This window comes from Rhipicephalus sanguineus, chromosome 11, assembly GCF_013339695.2.
Source record: "Rhipicephalus sanguineus isolate Rsan-2018 chromosome 11, BIME_Rsan_1.4, whole genome shotgun sequence".
NCBI classification, from domain to species: Eukaryota; Metazoa; Arthropoda; class Arachnida; order Ixodida; family Ixodidae; genus Rhipicephalus; species Rhipicephalus sanguineus.
Genome location: NC_051186.1, coordinates 43,044,229 through 43,063,469, shown reverse-complemented (window position 1 = coordinate 43,063,469; position 19,241 = coordinate 43,044,229). Strand labels below are relative to the sequence as shown.

Here is a 19,241-nt window from a genome sequence, read left to right as displayed (position 1 = left end):
ACGCTAAGGTTTACGCCGCAATTGTGGAAGAATTGCGTGCGGCCGGCATCGACAGAACTATTAAACAAGTGAAGAGCAAGATTGAAAATCTCGCGAACAAGTACAGGTGAGAGCACTTCATGTTTTACATAGATATGCATTCGTGTGGCGCGAAAGAACCGACAATTGTCATGTTTTGTTCTGCTGTGCTTTGGCCTGCTCGATAGGATACTTAACGGTGCAGCAGATGTTGTAATGAAAATCTACGGGGACCATGCATGCATCCCTTACGGTGGAATTCCTCAAAACGCGCATCCCCGTTTCGTCGGTTGTGTGCAGCACAAGAAAGAGGCAGCGTCTTTTGATTCACCTGCACGGTGTGGACGATATGCAATGAGCTGTATTGCTGCGTCTTCTGGGTTGAAGTTATGTTTGGGTTGGCTGATTCGTGCATGCTAGGTTAAGTTACGGGGTGGAACGCCTCGAAGCTATTGCTTTTGTGATTAGCCACGCTAGCGACGTGCGCGAGTTTGCTACTTCGGAGCATCCCGCTACGAATTACAAAGCTCGGTGCTATGACTCAACCACTTGTGACATTTGTAAATGTGTTTACCTGCCGTTGTTTGACTTTCTAAGCTTGTACTAAGTGCACTATAAAATCATTTGCTTTCAGAGACATCAACAGGAACAAAAGGACATGGTCAGGTTGTATTCGATGGCCATTTTATTGAGAAATCCACAAGTTTCTTGGTACGCTGCCCATAAATGATGCTTCCCTGGTGCAGGAGAGTCGATGTAACAGCGACGAGACTGTCGAGCAGGTGCGAGCACTGCACGTAGAAGTACCGGCAGATATTGATAATGTTTGTAGCATTGTGCCAGATGACTCAATTCTGGCTGCAAATGTCTGTTTCAGCGTGAACAACAGCATGGAACCAGCAACAGCATTCTTTGCATAGTGCACACGTGATTGCTCTACAAGCTTGAAGTTAACTGTGCGAGTTCTAAAAGCTCCTACTTTGCCTGTATAAATTATTACAGATTATACGTCGAATGGAGGTGGGCAGCGCAACAGTGCATGAGCACGAGCTGTCTCCTGTGGAGATTGCCACAGGCATGGAGATGCCATCTTCACCAGCCGGGGAACCTGATGCCCCAGCACCAACGGACGCCCCAGCACCAACAGCACCCAACAAGGAGGAATGCAAACGTGTGCAAGCAGAAAGCACTGGTTTGAAAAAGAAAAAAAAACACCGACAGGCCATGCTGCGCTGTTGAAGGACATAATTGAGGAACAGCGAAAAATGCGCTACGCGCTAGAGCGGTTCAAGGAACGAGAGCATCAGCTACGGAGGCAGCAACTGCAGCTCCAAGAGGAGGCTGGGAATCGTGAGGAGCAACTAATTTCAGTGCTAAGAGACCTCACAAAAAAGCTGTAATTTTTTACATTTAGTCTATTTCATAATAAATCCTTGACTCACTTTCGGTGTGATTTGCATACCTGAAGGACTCACAGATGTGCAGGATACAGGCTGTTTTGATAGCCTGTCGTTCATTGGCCAGTTCACATTCCATCCTCTTCATCGTGAAACGGAAACGTGCCTTCAGCCTACCGAAGGCATTCTCCACAATTCGCCTTGTTTTCGACAAATTGTAATTGAAGATAGCCTCAGTGGACCCAGATGAAGCAGAGGGGAACGGCCTGAGCAAATTTTCTGTGAGGGGGAAGGCCTGGTCGCATAATATGAGAGGTTTCACCGGGCAGTGTTCAATAATAGCCACGGGAGATGCCAGAAGACCACGTTCTATTTTCTCACACAGCCATGATCTTCCGTACACATAAGCATCATGACATCTAACAGAAGCCCCCACGTTGATATACTTGAAAAAGTAGCGGTGGTCGACAACAGCCAGGAGTATCATGGTGTACCTGTAAAAAATAAAGCACGAACACACTCTGTAACATCTCCTTATCAGGGTAATGTGTTACCACTTGTAATAGCAAGAAGAAAAATATACTGTGCAGTTACTTCTTATTAAAGCATGTTTCCCACATCATCCCAACAGCTAAACTGTGGAAGTTCTGTAAAACTACACTGCGACACACTACTGCACAGCCAACAATAAAGTAGAACGCGTGACGTCGCTGGAGGCACAACATTTCACATAACAGGCACAATTGAAGCGAATAACAACATGAATGTTAAATTTTAACTAGCAAGACAGCACCTACCATCCTTTGTAGTTATAGTAGTCAGCTGCGTGCTCCTTTGGCGGGGATACGGCGAAATGACAGCCGTCGAGGGCACCCACAGCCTGCGGGAAACCATTCACGGAAAAACACTTCCTGATGTGCTTTTCCAACTGCCTTGGTCCCACCATCCGCACCCATTCGTCTTCGAGCCGATCTATCACTGTCTTACAAAATTCTTTGAGAACAGTATTAACGGTGGATCTTCCAATGCCGAACAGGTCCGCAGTGGCCCTGTCTTCGGCACTTCTCCGCAGCGGTCCTGTCCGCAGCGTCCGCAGCGGTCCTGTCTTCCTGTCTTCGGCACCGGAGCACAGGCGGTACATCCCCACGGCCACCCTCTTCTCCACGGAGATGGCTTCTCTCATGTTTGTCGTTTGGCGCTCCAGCGAAGGCCTCCATGACTCTACCAGGTATCGGAACGTCGTCGGCGACACGCGGAAGGCTTGTCGGAAGTGTTGCTCCCCTAGATGTGGCAAAGTGTCCTCAAACCAATGCTCATTACGCTGGAAGCTCCAGCGTTCTCTATGAATGCTGGACGCCGCTGCCATTACCGCGGCAACTGTAAAAGCACAAGCTTGCAGCCGCTCTTCAATATTTCGCTACTGACTTGCTTGCTTTTCTATTTCAATGTCAAGCAGTCTTTCTTGGTTAATACGCCTTGCACGAAATGAGAAATACGCTGCGACAACGCTTCTTATGAGGTCGGCGGGAGAAGTTGCAGGGGCTTCCTCGCACTCCGCCATATCGGCCATACTGCACACTGACTAAAGCAGTGGCTCCAGTCTTGCCTCGACTTCGTATGTACGAGCTTTTCTTGGATATTTAGAAAACCGCATATTAACGTTTCAGCATCGATGCTATCTTCGTGAAAACAATTTTTATGACACTCAATATACACGATAGATATTTTACACCCGCTGTGACTTTATTTTCGTTCATTCCTATCTTCACTGCATCGCTATTGCCATCGTCTGCAAATGACATTATATCTTGCCGTGTAGCAACGCGCGGAACCTAATGTTATTTGATGTGTCGAATATCATTAGATGAGAATGACATTAAACCTTCTCGTGTGACAGGGGTATTACTCTGAACCATTTATGTTTATTCTAAACACAATGTTACACGCTTAAAATATAGAAGGACACTTTGTAAACTCCAAAGTGTTTTCGGCGAAAGCCTGTGACCATTCGATTGAGTATGCCGTGGTGTCGGGGGAATCCACACTTCTCCGAACCGTTTGCCGTGGAATCATCACCGGGCCGCTTGGGAGCCATCCGACTAACTCGACTGCTGCAACGAGACGTCTGACAAAGGAGCATAGGCGTGCGCAGGGTTCCCCATTAGGGGGGGCAAATCTTCATTGCAGCCCCCCCCCCCGCCCTACTAAGTCAATGTATGGGGAAGATTTTGCGCCCCCCCCCCCCTCCTAGGTGACTAGAAGGGATCAATGTACGGCTCGGATTTTGCGCCCCCCTCTTAGATGATTAGGGGGGGCGGCCACCCCCTCTGCCCCCCCTGTGCGCACGCCTATGCAAAGGAGCGTTGCCGCTGTGGCATCACGTGATTGCTCAGAGAGTGGTGTCAGTGTCCCTGTAAAATGGTGTCAGTACCACACTAAAGGCTTTCGCCTTAATACTCCTCGTTGTCACGTTTTGACGTAACAGGAACAGCTTATTCCGACGAAATATGCCTCATTAAACGCAAAAATTGACCGCTGGCGTCAAAGCAAGTGATGCGAAAAATCATCACGCAATGACGTTACAGATCGCCAAAATTAGTGATATCGTTGCTTGGACAAAGGTGGGCCGATCACGGAGGCAGTGCAAAGCCACGCTAACAGCAGAAAGCTTTCGGGGGCGGGCGGGGGAGGACCAACATAGACATGCGCACGAGTGAGCCAAGGGGTGGGGGTGGCTCCCACCTCTAATCGTCTAAGGGGGGCGCTAAATCTGCCCATACCTGCATTGAGTCGGATCTGTGCTGTCGTTGTTTAAAGCGCAAGGTTATGGCCATGCTGGTTTTTGATTGCGTGGCGGCCAGGAACCACTGATGCTGCATTCCGAGAGCTGTTTCCTTCTCATTTGTACATGCGGAAAGGCGGAAACCAAAGGCAGGCCATTGTGGGAAGCACGTACGCCATCGCTTCGTTTTCATTTTTACCTCCACTGCGAAGCTTGAAAGCTTGCTTTCTTTCGAACGCGACCAACGGGGTGGGAGATTGCGACTTCGCCCCCCTAATGGGGAACACGCCTATGAGGATCGATACATCGATGAGAAGAAAAAGAAGATGGCTTTCGCCTTCGAGTTGTCGTAGGCGAGTGCATAAGGGATCCTGTGAGTTTTTCTCTCGCATAGTAGAGTACTACGTATGGTACTCTGGATCGTGCACATTTTGTTCCGAACACATTCTGTTACACAGTCTCACGTGGAGAGTTCGTGTTTTGCCTTTCCGTTGTGCGAGGGACAATTTACCGCTCTCCCACAGAAGAAAATGTAGAACTATGAACTGATTTTTGTTTAGTAAGCGGCACAAGTAACGAGTAACGCTCTTGTTTCTCTTCCATGCACTTCCGGTCGATCACCTACTTCCGGTGTTCCGAGTATTCAGAAAATGCATTTTAAAAAATAAAGCTGGTTCCCAAGCGGTAATTCTCGTTCAACTTAACAGTTATAGTGGATACAAATGATATGTGAGCATAAGTGTACTTAAAGGGGCCCTCCAACACTTTTTTTGAAGCGCCTACATCACTGCTGACCGCATCAACGCGTAGCGGCGCTCGCCAGAACTATTGCGGGCGGAAATGACGAAGATGAGCGCTGGCCTATGATTGGATAAATGTAACGTTAGAAGTAAGAGCGGCGTTGCATCATAGAAGGGGTTATAATTGGGTTTAGTTTTTCTTGAGCATGCTTTTTTCACTGAACACCAACTACACAGATGATCTTCGACATTTCAGCTTTAAAACTGCAGCGCCCGACAAAGAATGCGCCGAACGCCACGGCGCTGGAGGGAAACGCGCTCGGGACGCTCCAGGCGCCGTTGTTTGTAGAAACTGAAGGGAAAAAAAAATCACAGCATATCCACGGAGTGAATGATGATGAGTGGGCGAAGCTGCGGAGGTTCATCGGTAAACCGTGAATCTTCCGTGAATTCTGCCCAACCGACGTGAGATCGGGCGCGTTTATACTAAAGGTTCGATGAGTTATGACGACTTGCAGCTCACTTTAATTTTACATGTACGCTGTGAATTTTCATTGTTTAGAAAACCATTGCTTTAGAAAAATCTGGCGTCTTTCGTTAAGCAGCTGCCGTCTTTTCGTTTTGCTTTGGAAACATCTGGCGTTCTTTCATTTTGCTTTTACAAAACATCTGGCGTCTTTCGTTGGTTTATTTCATCAATCAACGGCGTTTTGAACAAAATTTTTATTGTTTAATCACGCACAGGAGAAATCTCACCAGGCACTACCTTGGAGGTAAACAATGGCTGCTAATGGGAATGAGAGACAGAAGAAGTCGGCTTTTAGCTAACACTTACACTTCTACTTCTACTAACGTTTCCTACTGGAACATGCCAATGGCTGCTAATGGGGAATGAGAGACAGAAGAATTCGGCTTTTAGTTAACGCGCACGCTGCGAATTTTTTATTGTTCAACAACGCACAGGAAAAATGTCCCACTGGCACCACCTTGGAGGTCAAAGCGTAAGACTTGTTACGGACTACGACCAAGGGTCGGTTTCTTCGTATACCTCCCATAGGACGCGAAATTCAAACGCTCCTCCGACGCAAGCGCCGACAGCGCCGAGAGCGCTATTGAGTTACGCCCCTTGCAGAAGGCCGCCAAGCTCAAAGGGCGATGACGTGGCGATTACGTTGCTTACGTCGTCAGGGCAACAGTAACAACAGCCGCTCGCCTCCACCCCCTCTTCCTCCCTCTCCGCGCGCCGTTTTCTTTCTATTTTTTTTTGTGCGCTTGCTTTTCCTCCTCTCCCATGCCGCGCACCGTTTTTTATTTTGTACGCTTGCTTTTTCTCCTCTCCTATGCCCCACGCCGGGATTTTTTTTTTTTTGTTGTTCGCGTGCCCTCGCACGCGTGCTGTGCTAGGCCGCGCATTCGCGTTTGCCCGCAGCCAGCATGTGCTAGAGCATAAAGGATGAATCCACCTACAACATTTCTGTTACCACTTTTTATTGTTCTGTTTCCGAAACTCAAGATTTGCATGTAATGGGGCACGATACAAGTTCAGGAGAAGAACAGAAGGGAAGAATTCACAGTGTGTGCATGACTAAACACAAAAGTTCATTGTAAAATTTAGAAATTAAAAAATCGAACACATTGAAAAGTGTAGGCCGTTTGACGTACACACATATAAGAAACACGATTTTCATTTGGTGCAATACCCAGCAAAGTGCAGAGGAGCCTCTGATGAGAGGTAATCATGTAGTTTAAAGAAGTGTCAGTGCATGACAAAAACATAACGAAGAGCAAAATATGTAAATATGAAATAATATTGCAATTATTTACTTATTAACCGTTGAAATGATACAAAACACAAAACAACCACTTACATATTTGCTCAGATTTTGCACAAATATACATGAAATGCTGGACACCTTCACCAGATAAACAAAATGAAAAAGATAAGATTTAGCACAGTAAGTAGTACATTGCGCTAAAAAGAGCAAGACAGAATATATGGTACTTGAACACTACTTGAAAGTTAGTTGGTGGCAACGGGATGCAGGCCATGGTCAGTTTATGCAGCAGCACATGACATTCGAAGAAAAGCGTATTACTCAACGACCAGGTGAAATAAGCATATACGCAGCTTTTCTTTCACCGCGAATACAATGCCTAGCTGAATATAACGCGACTGAAGGGAGGACGTCATGTTGGGTACACTGAGCACTTCATTGTGATAAACACAAACAGTAAAATTCTGCATACAGGACATGTCTCATGCCTACACATGAATCCTTAGAGCGGTTTTTCCATAGGCAATAACAGAGACAATATATAAACACACAAACTACTTCTTCAGCCGTAAGTACATAGCATATTCACGCACCGAGAAGAATCACTGGGGGGCAGGGTAGAAAGCTGGTCCACTTGAGTTGCGGATCGGGACTTCGCAGAGCGCTGATTCTACAGCTGTTAACCCCTCCTTGGGCAAACGCATCAGTTCTTGCCTTCTCGAATACTCCGAAAACGTTTCCGTCCTGAAATAAAGCAATTAAAAACTATTAATTCCAACGATACAAATTACGCAGTCGCATGAGGCAAACGTAGTTTCGTCGTCTCGGCTCAGTGCAAGCTGCGATACAGTCTCAGGAACGCGTATTTAAACGATGGCGAGTGATAAACAGGCAAAAAAAGCAAAACGCACTTCCATCACGCAGTTCTGTCATAGACGCAAAAGTTAAACTATGAGTCTCAAGTTCTTTAATTTCATTCCTTCTAGGAACAGCGATGTTAACTGCAACGTCGTGCTTTTCACGATTCAGCCGTAATTAAAAAATAATAACTGTATTGTCCAACTGCAATTCGTAAATGTGTGGCTGCGAACGCAAGCCGCGTGCTCACCTTTAGTCTTTCGGAACCTCGAAGAATCTTGCGGAACTCGGCCGGTCTTGAAGCATCCGTGCACCGTTCCATGATGTACGAATGGTGCGTGCCGTTAACCACCACGGCGGCAAGAGCGCACAACACGCAAACACCACGAAAACTCCACACGCCGGCCAAAGCTCGCTTCATGTAACGGAACATCACGAAACTTCATATCAAGGCCGGCGACTAGGACGGGCTCCTGTATGGCGGCGACGGAGCACGGCTGACATAACGACCACTCCGATAAGTCTCAAGAGCGAGCAATGACCCGCTAACCACAACGGGAGACTTGCAGGTGTCCGCCAAGCATAGCCTCCCTGCACGGCCAGCCTGGTGCCCGCTCTCAGCACTCGCTTCATGCTACAACGGAACTTTCGAGGAATTCAAAACTAGCGTCGCGGCGCGCGCGCGGCCTCCGCGGCCGGCGCGGGGTGCACCGCTTTGCCGGCACGGCGGCAGGCTGCCATTGGCTGCTTTAATTTTGAATCTCCATGAACACTAGCGCCAATTTCACCTTCAGTTACGGCCCCTTTTAAAAGGCCGCCGAACTAGCAAATTATTCAAGATGGTGTCGGTGACGTCATCATGACGTAATTCTTTGGGACGCCAGAGCGGCAGTGTTTCCGGGTATTGCTACGACTACTACTACTGCTACTACTACGACGACGACGACTACGAGGGACGAACGGGTGCCGCCTTAAGGAGCTTCGCCCCTAAAAATGTAAAAGCGTTGATATAGACGCCGTCGCAACAAGAAACACGACTAAAACTAGAAAAGATGAAAGAGGCGTTCACGATCTGCCTTTTTTCGCACGCGCAGTTCACTCTTAATGCACCACATTGTTTGTTACTATCGCAACGGCGTCATCAATACGTTGGAAAGAACGGCCAACATTGTATGCAAGCTTCCCGTACGTAGGATCTTTCAGTTCATTTCATTGGGGCGCCATCAGACGTCACAGGGCGAGTGAAACGTGGTTAGGTGACCCCGCGAAAATCGACTTGAGGGTAGGCCTCCATTTTGTTGTATTTTGACTGTTCTACGCTGAATAACTTCCGACTGCGTGCCCCTACCGCTGCCGTTCTTGCTGCACTAATCTCTTCAGCCTCCAGTTTACGCAACCCGAAAGTAAAACTGTAAAAAAATGAGGTCAGGAAAAGTGTTAGAGGGTCCCTTTAAGATAAGGCCCAATCAAGGAGGTTTAACCTCCTTGGGCCCAATGAACTGTAAGAATAATTAATGAAAATGAAATAAATGAGCTCATTGAAACAGCAGATACGTTTCTTATCAGCAGCTGGTGTCGTAACGCCACCTAGTGGAGGTGATATCAACCACGCACGTCTTTCTACGTGGCCTGTGAGATCCGCTTCGGCAGATTGATGAAACACAATGTTCATCCAAGGAAAACGTAGGGGCGCTCGAAGGCCAACGTGCGTGTGCCGCTACCAGACACCTCAAGCATTAGGGTGGCCTCCAATTATTCTAAACGTAGAGCAGTGCACCTGTTCGTAGCGCATCGTATATTGCTCAGTTTATTTATAAACGATAGCTAACCACACTTCAGCAGTGCACAGTACTCAAAATAGTGTCTGTTTTTTCTCAACAGAGTTTAGGCACCGGCAATCGCATAGTTTACGGTCACATCGCTGCTATACGTCGTATTATGATCGTCACTCTCCTTTTCGATCAGCCGCCTGGCGTAGAAGAAAATCTACCGTGGTCTCTCAGTTACGTCATTTCCGTGACAGAAATCACCTTGATGAGACCTTGATAGACCCTGACATCAAATAGGTTCACGTTTTAAAGAAAATGCCCACCTGGCATCGCGGATGTACCATCGGGCTTCGGGACTAGGGCTTCGGCGTTCAAATCCCCGTGTGGGAACACTTTGAACATATTTGTTGACATGCTGTGCTCATATGCGTTGCGCTTACATCGAGCTCGTGCGTTTCCGTTTGTGACGCATTTGCGATTATGAACACGGTTGTTATCTCCAAATGGCTTGGACCGTGCAGTGGCGTATGTTTATGTAATCCATACCCACCTGCAAACTCAGGTCCTCAAGGCGGTTCATCACTGCCTTGGGGGCACTGGACTGGACAACCGGATGTGGAAGCCGCCCGCCGCGTCCTCGGCCATGGACGCCACTCTCCTCTCCTCCTCATCTTCGCATCTTTACCACCCTCTCCCCAATCCACTACATGCGCTGACCCGTGCTACCAAATATTCTCGTTTAGAACATAAGAAAAACTCACAGGGTATCTTATGCAATCGCCTAAGACGACTCGAAGGCGAAAGCTATCTTCGTATTCTCAGTCGATGTATTGATCCCCCCACGCCCCCCTCCGAAAGCTTTCTGCACCTATCGCGGTCTTGCACTGCCTCCAGGCAGTACAAGACCACTGCCTCCAAGATCGGAGGCATGACAAACTTTCTGCATCTCAACTTGTCTTGCGCTGCCTCCGTGATTTGCCCACGTTTGACCAAGCTACGATGCCATGTGGATACGTCAAAATGTGACGTCACAAATTTTGGCGATTTGTGGCGTACAGGGTACAGGTCCTACGTTTAATTACGTAGTATTCGTGATATTTTATTTGAGGCATAATAACCCTGACGTGATCAGTTACAACAGGACAATACATTGAATGCCGAATAAAAAGGAGGTGTATTGACAGATAGATAGTGCCATGCAGTTTCAGTATAGTGTAGTACAGTATGCTCGATTTCAACGTGAGAAAAAATGTGTCAGCTCCGCCCACAGCCGTCGCTGCCCCTCCCACAGAGAGAATTCGCATAAATGCTCATCCAATAGCGTTTACTCATTTTTATGACGTCAAGCACTGATTGAGTGTTCCAGATTGTTGACTTTACCATACAGGCAGATGTTTGTGTCGCTGCTTTTAGGTCGGAAACGTGAACGTCCTGGTAAATTTTGTCAAGGATTCTGACATAGCTGCTTACGCAAATGTAATATTTTATGTAGTAACACTGAATCTTTAGCTCATAATGTGCGTAGTATTAGCATTAGCTAAGAAAGAGTTCTTAAGTTCGAGCGTAGACCAGATTGCACGACTGTCTTTTACATGTAAAGGGCAGGCGCGCCGCAGCTCGGTGGGCGGTGCCTACATTTTTTTAGGTTGTAACCGACTATAGAAGGAAATCGAGCTAGCGTCTATTGAAGCTGCAACGCACGGCGCTTTAGCCAGCATGGAAATGATGAGTAGTACAAGGATTTGTCTAAGCTTCGTCATTTCGGCTCCAGTTCGCTCCGTGTGACCTGTAATAATAATAATATCTGGGGTTTAACGTCCCAAAACCAAGATATGATTATGAGAGACGCCGTAGTGGAGGGCTCCGGAAATTTCGACCACCTGGGGTTCTTTAACGTGCACCTAAATCTAAGTACACGGGCCTCAAACATTTTCGCCTCCATCGAAAATGCAGCCGCCGCGGCCGGAATTCGATCCCGCGACCTTCGGGTCAGCAGTCGAGCGCCATAACCACTAGACCACCGTGGCGGGGCTCCGTGTGACCTGCAGCCGCTTTGTCTCAAGATTCGAACTTCTTCAAAACTCCGGCGGTCCCGCTTCACCACCTTGATCCCTTTTAGGCTGACCAATTCAAATCAGCTCACGAGGTTCACAACGAGCCATTCGGCCATACTGCCATCCAAAACAAAAACCGAAACGCAACAGTAAACAAACTCGCAAGCACGTTCGAATCCCCACGCGCGAGTTCTAGGCAAATCCGCGCACTACCCACCATTCCCATGGTGGATGAACGATCCCATAGCCATACTTCTCTCTAGTGAATACTGTGCCAGCATGCGATCGTTTAATGGCCGCCATACAACTAGCCCTCCAAAAGCAGGGCCACACACAAAGACACCCGCATACGTGGTTTTCTTCGAACACATAATCACCAAACTAATAAGAGCTGCCCCGCTTTATAACAGAGGTCTGCAGTTGCGCAAGTCTGGCAGCCGGTGCATTCCGCTGCACGCCATTTGGACACACTTGAACGGGAGGGGCGAACATTCCTTCCGCCTTCGGCCGTACCTGAGTCCAACGACCACACCAAGAGCAGGTTTGAATGAGAAACGGAACGCATCTGTATATAAATCTCAATGACCCTTCGTCACTCTTCCCAATGTGATCGATGTCGTCGTAACTTTTGAGCTGTCTGCCCGTAATGCTTCCGACGACCCGAGGCAGATAGCATCGTGAAGTCGTCCATTACGGAGTCGTTTGAGCCCTCCCTCAGCGGCCAGGGGTATAGGAAGACGCATGGCGCGAAGCACGAAATGTGCGCAACGGACATCTCTCAGATCGTAAGCAACAATTTCGAGGATCTTTGCCGGGCCGTAATGGCCCCGTTTGGCAACCGTGGACATGGAGTGGACGGGGACCAGCGTAATCGGAAACACGGGTGTAAGGTGGCGTACGTAGTATGTAACTGCTGCGTGCTCCGAAGGGTAACGGGGCCGTGCTTCGTGCCCGAAGATTTTGCGACCAAGACTTCATACGTAACTAATTAAGCGCAAAAAAAGGACAACGGACAGGGTGAATACAAGAAACAGGACGCGGCGCTTCTTGTGCATCGTGGGAATTAGTTGTTTTCATTTTTTTTTTCTGCTAGTAAATCATCTCTTGAAGTTAAGCTCCGCGTCCTGTCTGTTGTCTTCACCTCGTTCGTTGTCCTTTTTTTTCTCTAATTAGTTATGTCTTAAGTGAATTCGCACCAAGTAGCCCAACTCACATCTCTTCATTTGCAATCAAGGACAAAACAGTGTGACGGTGCACACTGCTTACATACTGCTGGAGACACGATACTACTACACAGACAGACAGACAGACAGACAGACAGACAGACAGACAGACAGACAGACAGACAGACAGACAGACAGACAGACAGACAGACAGACAGACAGACAGACAGACAGACAGATAGATAGATAGATAGATAGATAGATAGATAGATAGATAGATAGATAGATAGATAGATAGATAGATAGATAGATAGATAGATAGATAGATAGATAGATAGATAGATAGATAGATAGATAGATATTGCACAACTGCACTAACTGTCACAACCATTTTCGAAATTCAGAACCCGCAGGGTATGTGCAGGAGACGTCGTCGTTCATTGACGTCACCGCACACGTCGCGTATTCGGGGCATCACCGGAGCAGAGAGAGAATCCTGGCGTCGCCAGCGCCTGTCTGAATTGGAAAATCGCGAAGGAACCGCGCCGGCGGTTGTTGTCACCATCGTTTACTGTTCGCATATGGAGCAGAATGGCCTGCCTTCTCTTTTGTTAGCTTGCCCGTTGTTGCTTGTTTATCTGTAGTGTGTACTTGCGTTCTCACATGGAGCAGAACGGAAGGGTTAGCGTCGGTTGTGACCTGCATTATTGTTCGTACGTTTCCCGTTGTTGCTTGTTTATTTATAGCGTGTACTTGTGTTTACGTTGTTGCCTCCGTGAGGGCCGTCGCGACCTGGGCGGTTTCTCTGGGGCCCGGTCTTCGCGCATCAAGAAAAACGGATGGCTTTCTCGGCCTGACGTGTGTCGCGCAGGATTTGCCAGGTGACAGCTTTGTTCCGGTCCAATTCCAATCGAATGCAAGGAGAGGTGGTCCGTGTGTGTGTGTGTGTGGGGGGGGGGGGGGGGGGGGGGAGTGGATATCGTAAACATGTAGTACAATAAATCAACGGTTAGTTTCTCGCGAAAGCCGACGAGGCAGCATCTTCACAGAAACGCCTGCAAGAGTGATGGAATGTGCCCGTCACTGTATAAGCTTGAAATGAGAGAGAGTGTGTGTGGGAGAAAGAAAACGAGCTGGAAGGAGCTCCACCAAGTTTCACAGGTTACCATTAGCAAGAAATGATGGCAGCTCCGCAGTAGTGGGGCCAAGACTGAAGGAAGAGCGGTGCTGGGCGGCCTTCCTTGTTTTAAATGCGAAGCATTTCTTAGCGAACCTCAGGCACTTTCGCCGTTTCTCTCTACGTATCTATCTATCTATCTAGCCGCCTACGTCTGGGCGCTCCCCTGGTCGCCTCTATAACTTGTAATATACCAAAATTGGCATAGCAGGGGAGCAGTGTATGACGAACACGATTCACTGATCATGACATGAATAACGCAAAATACCTGTCGCGTACGTCACGAAACCCTTTCTCTCAGTCACGTGTGGCACATACCCATAGACCAAAGTTAACCTTATGCGGATATGTGCCGCAGGTGATACAGAGTCTCAACCAACACAGTAACCGCGAACACACACATTGACACACAAGAAAAGTGATAATAATAATATTTGTTGGGGTTTTATGTCCGCAAACCACGCTATGATGTGAGAGACGCCGTTACGAATGGCTCCGGAAATTTTGACCATCGGGTATTCTTTAACGTATACCGAGATCGCACAGAACACGGGCATCTAGCATTGCCTCCATCGAAATACGACCGCCGCGGCCGGGATCGAACCCGCGACCTTCGGGTCAGCAGCCGGGCACCTTAACCGCTACACCACCGCGGCGGACGCAAGGAAAGTGAGGAAACTGAAGACAGAACACCCCTGGAAGACGCTCAAGTACCATCCACTCGTCCACGTGGTCCGAAACGTTGGCCTCGTGGATTACGCAACAACCGGCGTCACTGCTTCCTACAATAAATCTGCTGAGAGAACCAGGCCTCTCATCCTTACCGGTGACTTCAACATTGATTTATCAAGACCCAACAATGTTTGGTGCTTATACTGCGTGAAAGATGGATTACATGTGCAGAAGGCATCGAAAGACCTCGCTACCACCTCCATGACAGGAGGCATAATAGATCATTTCATCGTAAGAGGCATCCAGGATTTCCACCAGCTGCACTATACCTCGCACTTCATTACACGTAGACTCATCATAGCCGCGATCATAAGCGGATCCGATTAACAAGTTCGGTCCAGTGGTGCTCACCAGGGGCGTAGCCAGGGGGGGGGGAGGGTTGGGCGGGTTCAACCCCCCCCCCCCGAAATTTTTCAGTTTTGCTTGCATATATATACACTCAAACATACAAACGCACGCACAAACATACATAAAGTATGGTTGAACCCCCCCCCCCCCCCCCGAAAAAAATTTCTGGCTACGCCCCTGGTGCTCACTGATCATGGTGATGATGACCTTGTTCAAGAACTGTCAATAGCCCCTTCTACACATACACGCGGGTTCGTGAAACGTGCTTGCGTTCTCCGTCCTAATGGACAAGTATAAGCGTAACAACTGTAATTGTGACAGTAACGCACGTGCAGTGCGCTTGAGCGTGCCACTCGGCTGTGCATATATCTAGGGAAACTTTCCCGAATGAAGCTTAGTTGGGAGTAACGCCTGTCCTGTGCATCTGTGTTCCTTCTTTGTCCTGTTCGAATTCGGGCTATCCAGTTTTGAAGAATATAAGCACTGCAGATCAACTTACCGCTTCTGGTTTTGGTAACACCCATGTTGCTGTTGCTATCGTTACGCAACTGTAAACAACTGGCTATATAATAGATATGCAACTCTTCAACATATGAGTGTGCGTATACCACTTCCATATTTCTGTAGCGTCATTCCGTAACGTTTCGCTCAATGTGAGAAATCACGCCAGTCACCATCCCGCGCATGCTTCGCATAACATCGATTGCCACGGTACGTGGGATCTGCCATTTCTTTCTCCTTTTTTTCTCTATCTTTCACTTTCTCTGTTTCTTGTATCTATTTTGTGTATCGGTTTTTTTGTATATCTTTCTTTCTGACTCTGTCTATTTATTTCTCTTTCTCGCTCTTTCTATATTTTTCTCTTTCTTCTCTTTCTCTCTGTTGGTTTCTCTTTCTTGTTTTGCTTCTGTCTCTTTCTCTTTCTTTGTTTTTCTGTCTTATTATTTTTTTATGTCTTTATTTCCTTTATTTCTCTCTATTCTTATCTTCCTCTTTTTTCTATCGCTTTCTTTCTCTCTATATTCTCTCTCCCTTCTTCACGTGTTCGTTTTAGTTTGACACTCGCACCTGGTGTACACGGTAGTGGGGCTTGCCCAATTCCTGTGGCGCATACCCACCTGAGGAGTTTTGCACGACGGAGCACAAGTTACCGATATATCTTAAACGACTTCACTGTAAAGAGAACGAAGAGACCGCGTGCCGGTTCATGATGATGACAGTTTCCTACGACTGAGCACTACCTAACGATAGCTTGAAGACAGGGGCGTAGCCAGAAATTATTTTCGGGGGGGGGGGGGGGGGTTCAACCATAGTTTATGTATGTTCGTGCGTGCGTTTGTATGTGCGCGTGTATATATACGCAAGCAAAACTGAAAAATTACAGGGGGGGGGGGGGGTTGAACTCCCCCAACCCCCCCCCCCCCCCTGGCTACGCCCCTGCTGGCGTGCCGATGCTGAACGGGCACATTTCTTTGACATGAATAGGGAGGTGACTGCGCGAGTTCTGTAATTATGTTACCGGTAAAACGCACATTTGTTACGGCAGTCGTGTCTACCCACTGCTATCAGCAAACATCCCGCACGCTTTCGCTTGCGTTTTCTACTGATACCTTTTCGATTGCTTGGATGCCAAGTTTGTCGTGCGGCTTTAAATTTATTATGAGCTTAGTGTGAAGAGCATAAATTTACATCTGCCCTGTTGAGTCACTGGCTGCATCGCGATGCGTAGTGCTCAGTTTCGTGGGAGTTTCACTTTTGCCGAGGTTTGCATCGGATGACAGCAACGTTGGATCGCAAGTTTAGTGCCACCTTGGATTTTTTTAGAGCTCCCTTTGACAGCATAAGATACGCGCAAAAAAATAAATATTTCATGCCCACTTCGACCATGCATGTTTCTTGCAGAGGCGTGTTTCATTTCGAATAATATCGACGCCTGGTCACGCACCATGTTCGCTTATTCGAATGTCGTTTTGGTTTGTTTCTACAGCCACTCGATCGCTTGGCCAGCATCATACTACCAGGGGCGTAGCCAAGGGGGGGGGGGTTCAGACCCTCTCCGAAAATTTTCAGTTTGCTTGCGTATATGTACACGCACACGTACAAACGCACGCACGAACATGCATAAAGTATGATTCCCCCCCCCCCCCCCCCCGCCCGAAAAAATTTCTGGCTACGCCCCTGATACTATACAATACCCACTGGCATCGCCCATGTTTATGATTATGCCGAGATTTGTGCCCGATGATAAGCGCGTCTGAATTCGCGAAGCCATCGAAAATTTAATTGCCGCCTTGGTTCTTTTTTAGCTCGTTTCCATACTTTATATATATATGTTCGTGCGTGCGTTTGTATGTGTGCGTGTATATATACGCAAGCAAAATTGGAAAATTTCGGGGGGGGGGGGGTTGAACCCCCTCCCAACCCCCCCTCCCCCCCCCCCCCACCCTTGGCTACGCCCCTGCTTGAAGAGCTTCGCTGTTTAAAAATTTCGCGTTCCAGTGCTCTGAAACGACCACTGGAACGCGTCGACCCGCTCCAGACCGACCAGTGAAATACGGATTCGTCCCCGCGGAGCAAGAAATCCTTCTGCGGATCGACCAGAGAAAAACGACATCAATCGGACCTGCCGTCACTGTTTGAAATGCTGGGTCATGGACGTGCAAGTTTTTGACGACAATGGCGGTCGAGGACATCTGATGTTGCATATCCCCCCCCCCCTCCCTTCCTCTTTGTCACGTAGCCTTTGCGCACCATAGGCAGAAACGAAGCAAGACGACACCAACGTAACCAGCCGAGGGATTGCCCGCCTCCGAAATAAATATTCCGGACTACGGCGCCGATGCTGTGGTGACGAAGGAATCAGGAGTATTGCGCGAGGTTATGTCCGTACGAAAGCGGTGCAGACGATTGGAGAGTCCACCGTTAAAGGGAACCACTCGAATGAGTAGCTTTCGCGTTGCTGGCCCACTAACTGCAAGTGGATGTGGGAACATTCGGTTTGTGCACGGCACTAGTCTGTCAAAAAAGAGTCTGAACTGACAACTACCACTTGTCTTACGCGAATGTAACTCACTATGCTTTATTTTATTTATTTATTTTATTTATTTATTTCAGTATACTGTCAACCCCAAATGGGGTTTTTACAGGAGTGGGTACATTTAGAGAAAAACAGCAAACACACAAAAGTGTTACAGTGAAAATGTAGATGAAGACGGAATCGCATAAATCTGTACAATTCATACATAAATGTCTTGACAAATGTCTGATGGCATACATGCTAACACAGAAATATACTTAGGTTACAATATATTCACTGAGGTTACATCATCGTAGTATTCATCTTATGTTACAGTCATAGGATAAAGCAACAAGCAAGCAGGAAACTATTTGTGAATCAATCTGGCAATGTCAAGCATCTAGATCGGTGTTGCAATGGACAGCTCGGCAAGTTCTAGAAATTTTTGTACTGTCGTTTGCAACACCGTAGATGCGTCTAGCGCATTCCACTCACGCACGGATAACGGAAATAAGAGAGCGAAACCCGAACACGCCTGCGCGCAAGCGTTCCCTTTAACAGTGGACCCGTCTGTACATCCCTGTCTGCGTCCTTTTGCAGGTGTTCACGGCAAATCGCCTGAGGGGTTGCTTTTTGAAGTATTTCGGTGTTTGACGTTAACTTAAGTAAAGAAATTCGTGTTTGCCGTGTTTGCCTCAGCTAAAGCTACTGTGCTGTGCGGTGTTCATGCACGTTAACGAAGAACACGTTATTCAAATTCCGGAGCCTTCCACTACGGCGTGCCTCATAATCATATCGTAGTTTTGGCACGTAAAACCTCAGATATTAGAATGGCTGCCAGATGGGCGTGTTGCTATACGTCCATGATGGTGAAGCGCTATAGAAAGTAGTGAGAAAAAAGTGTCCGTTCTTTCCAGCACTTCACCATCATGAACCAAGATAATATAATATTATTACAAAGGAGCCTAAACTTGGCAAGGTAATGACAGGCCGACAGCCTTCGAATACATGCACGTAGCGCGACCCGCAAGTTTTCACGGCCAAACAGCGAGACGAAGAAGGAACCCAGTGGGAGGCGTGAGCAAAATTAAGTAGTGCAACACGTGGTTTGGCGTGGACGCGGGCTGTTACTATTTGCGTTAGCGTAAACAAGAAGGGAAGCTGGCAGCAAGCGTTGAGTGTAGAGAGCGGGGGGTCTTCGCGTGGGTATAGATAGTTTGTATATACACTCCGAAGACAGGTCGGCATAAGAGCTCGCGTTGGCCTTGGTTCAGTTGTCGTCTACGCATCAGCCGTTGCTTGGAAGAATGTAGACAGGCTAGCGTTGCAGGCACACTTAAAGGGGCCATGACACCCACTTTCCGATCATAGTGTGGATTGGCGTTCATGGCGAACATTGGTCGCGAACTTCC

General features: G+C 47.8%; 2 protein-coding genes across 4 annotated transcripts in view; both read right to left on the bottom strand.

Moving 5' to 3' along the window:
- LOC119374688 (cysteine-rich motor neuron 1 protein) overlaps positions 1–19,241 on the bottom strand; it is a 444,084-nt gene that overhangs the window by 371,671 nt on the left and 53,172 nt on the right. The window contains exon 1 of one of the 3 annotated variants that reach the window (XM_049420443.1): positions 15,951–15,954. The exons of the other annotated variants lie outside the window; for them this stretch is intronic. The gene's annotated coding sequence lies outside the window, so the exon portion shown is untranslated. Of the gene's footprint in view, positions 1–15,950; positions 15,955–19,241 lie in introns of those variants that run through there. 3 annotated transcript variants of the gene reach the window in all.
- On the bottom strand, positions 2,209–2,781 carry LOC119374985 (uncharacterized). Its single transcript, XM_037645183.1, has one exon. The coding sequence runs from the start codon at positions 2,779–2,781 to the stop codon at positions 2,209–2,211; it is 573 nt and encodes a 190-aa protein (XP_037501111.1).

Coding starts and splice junctions, on each gene's coding strand:
- LOC119374985 (XM_037645183.1), bottom strand. CDS start 2,781: ATGGCAGCGGCGTCCAGCATTCATAGAGAACGCTGGAGCTTCCAGCGT.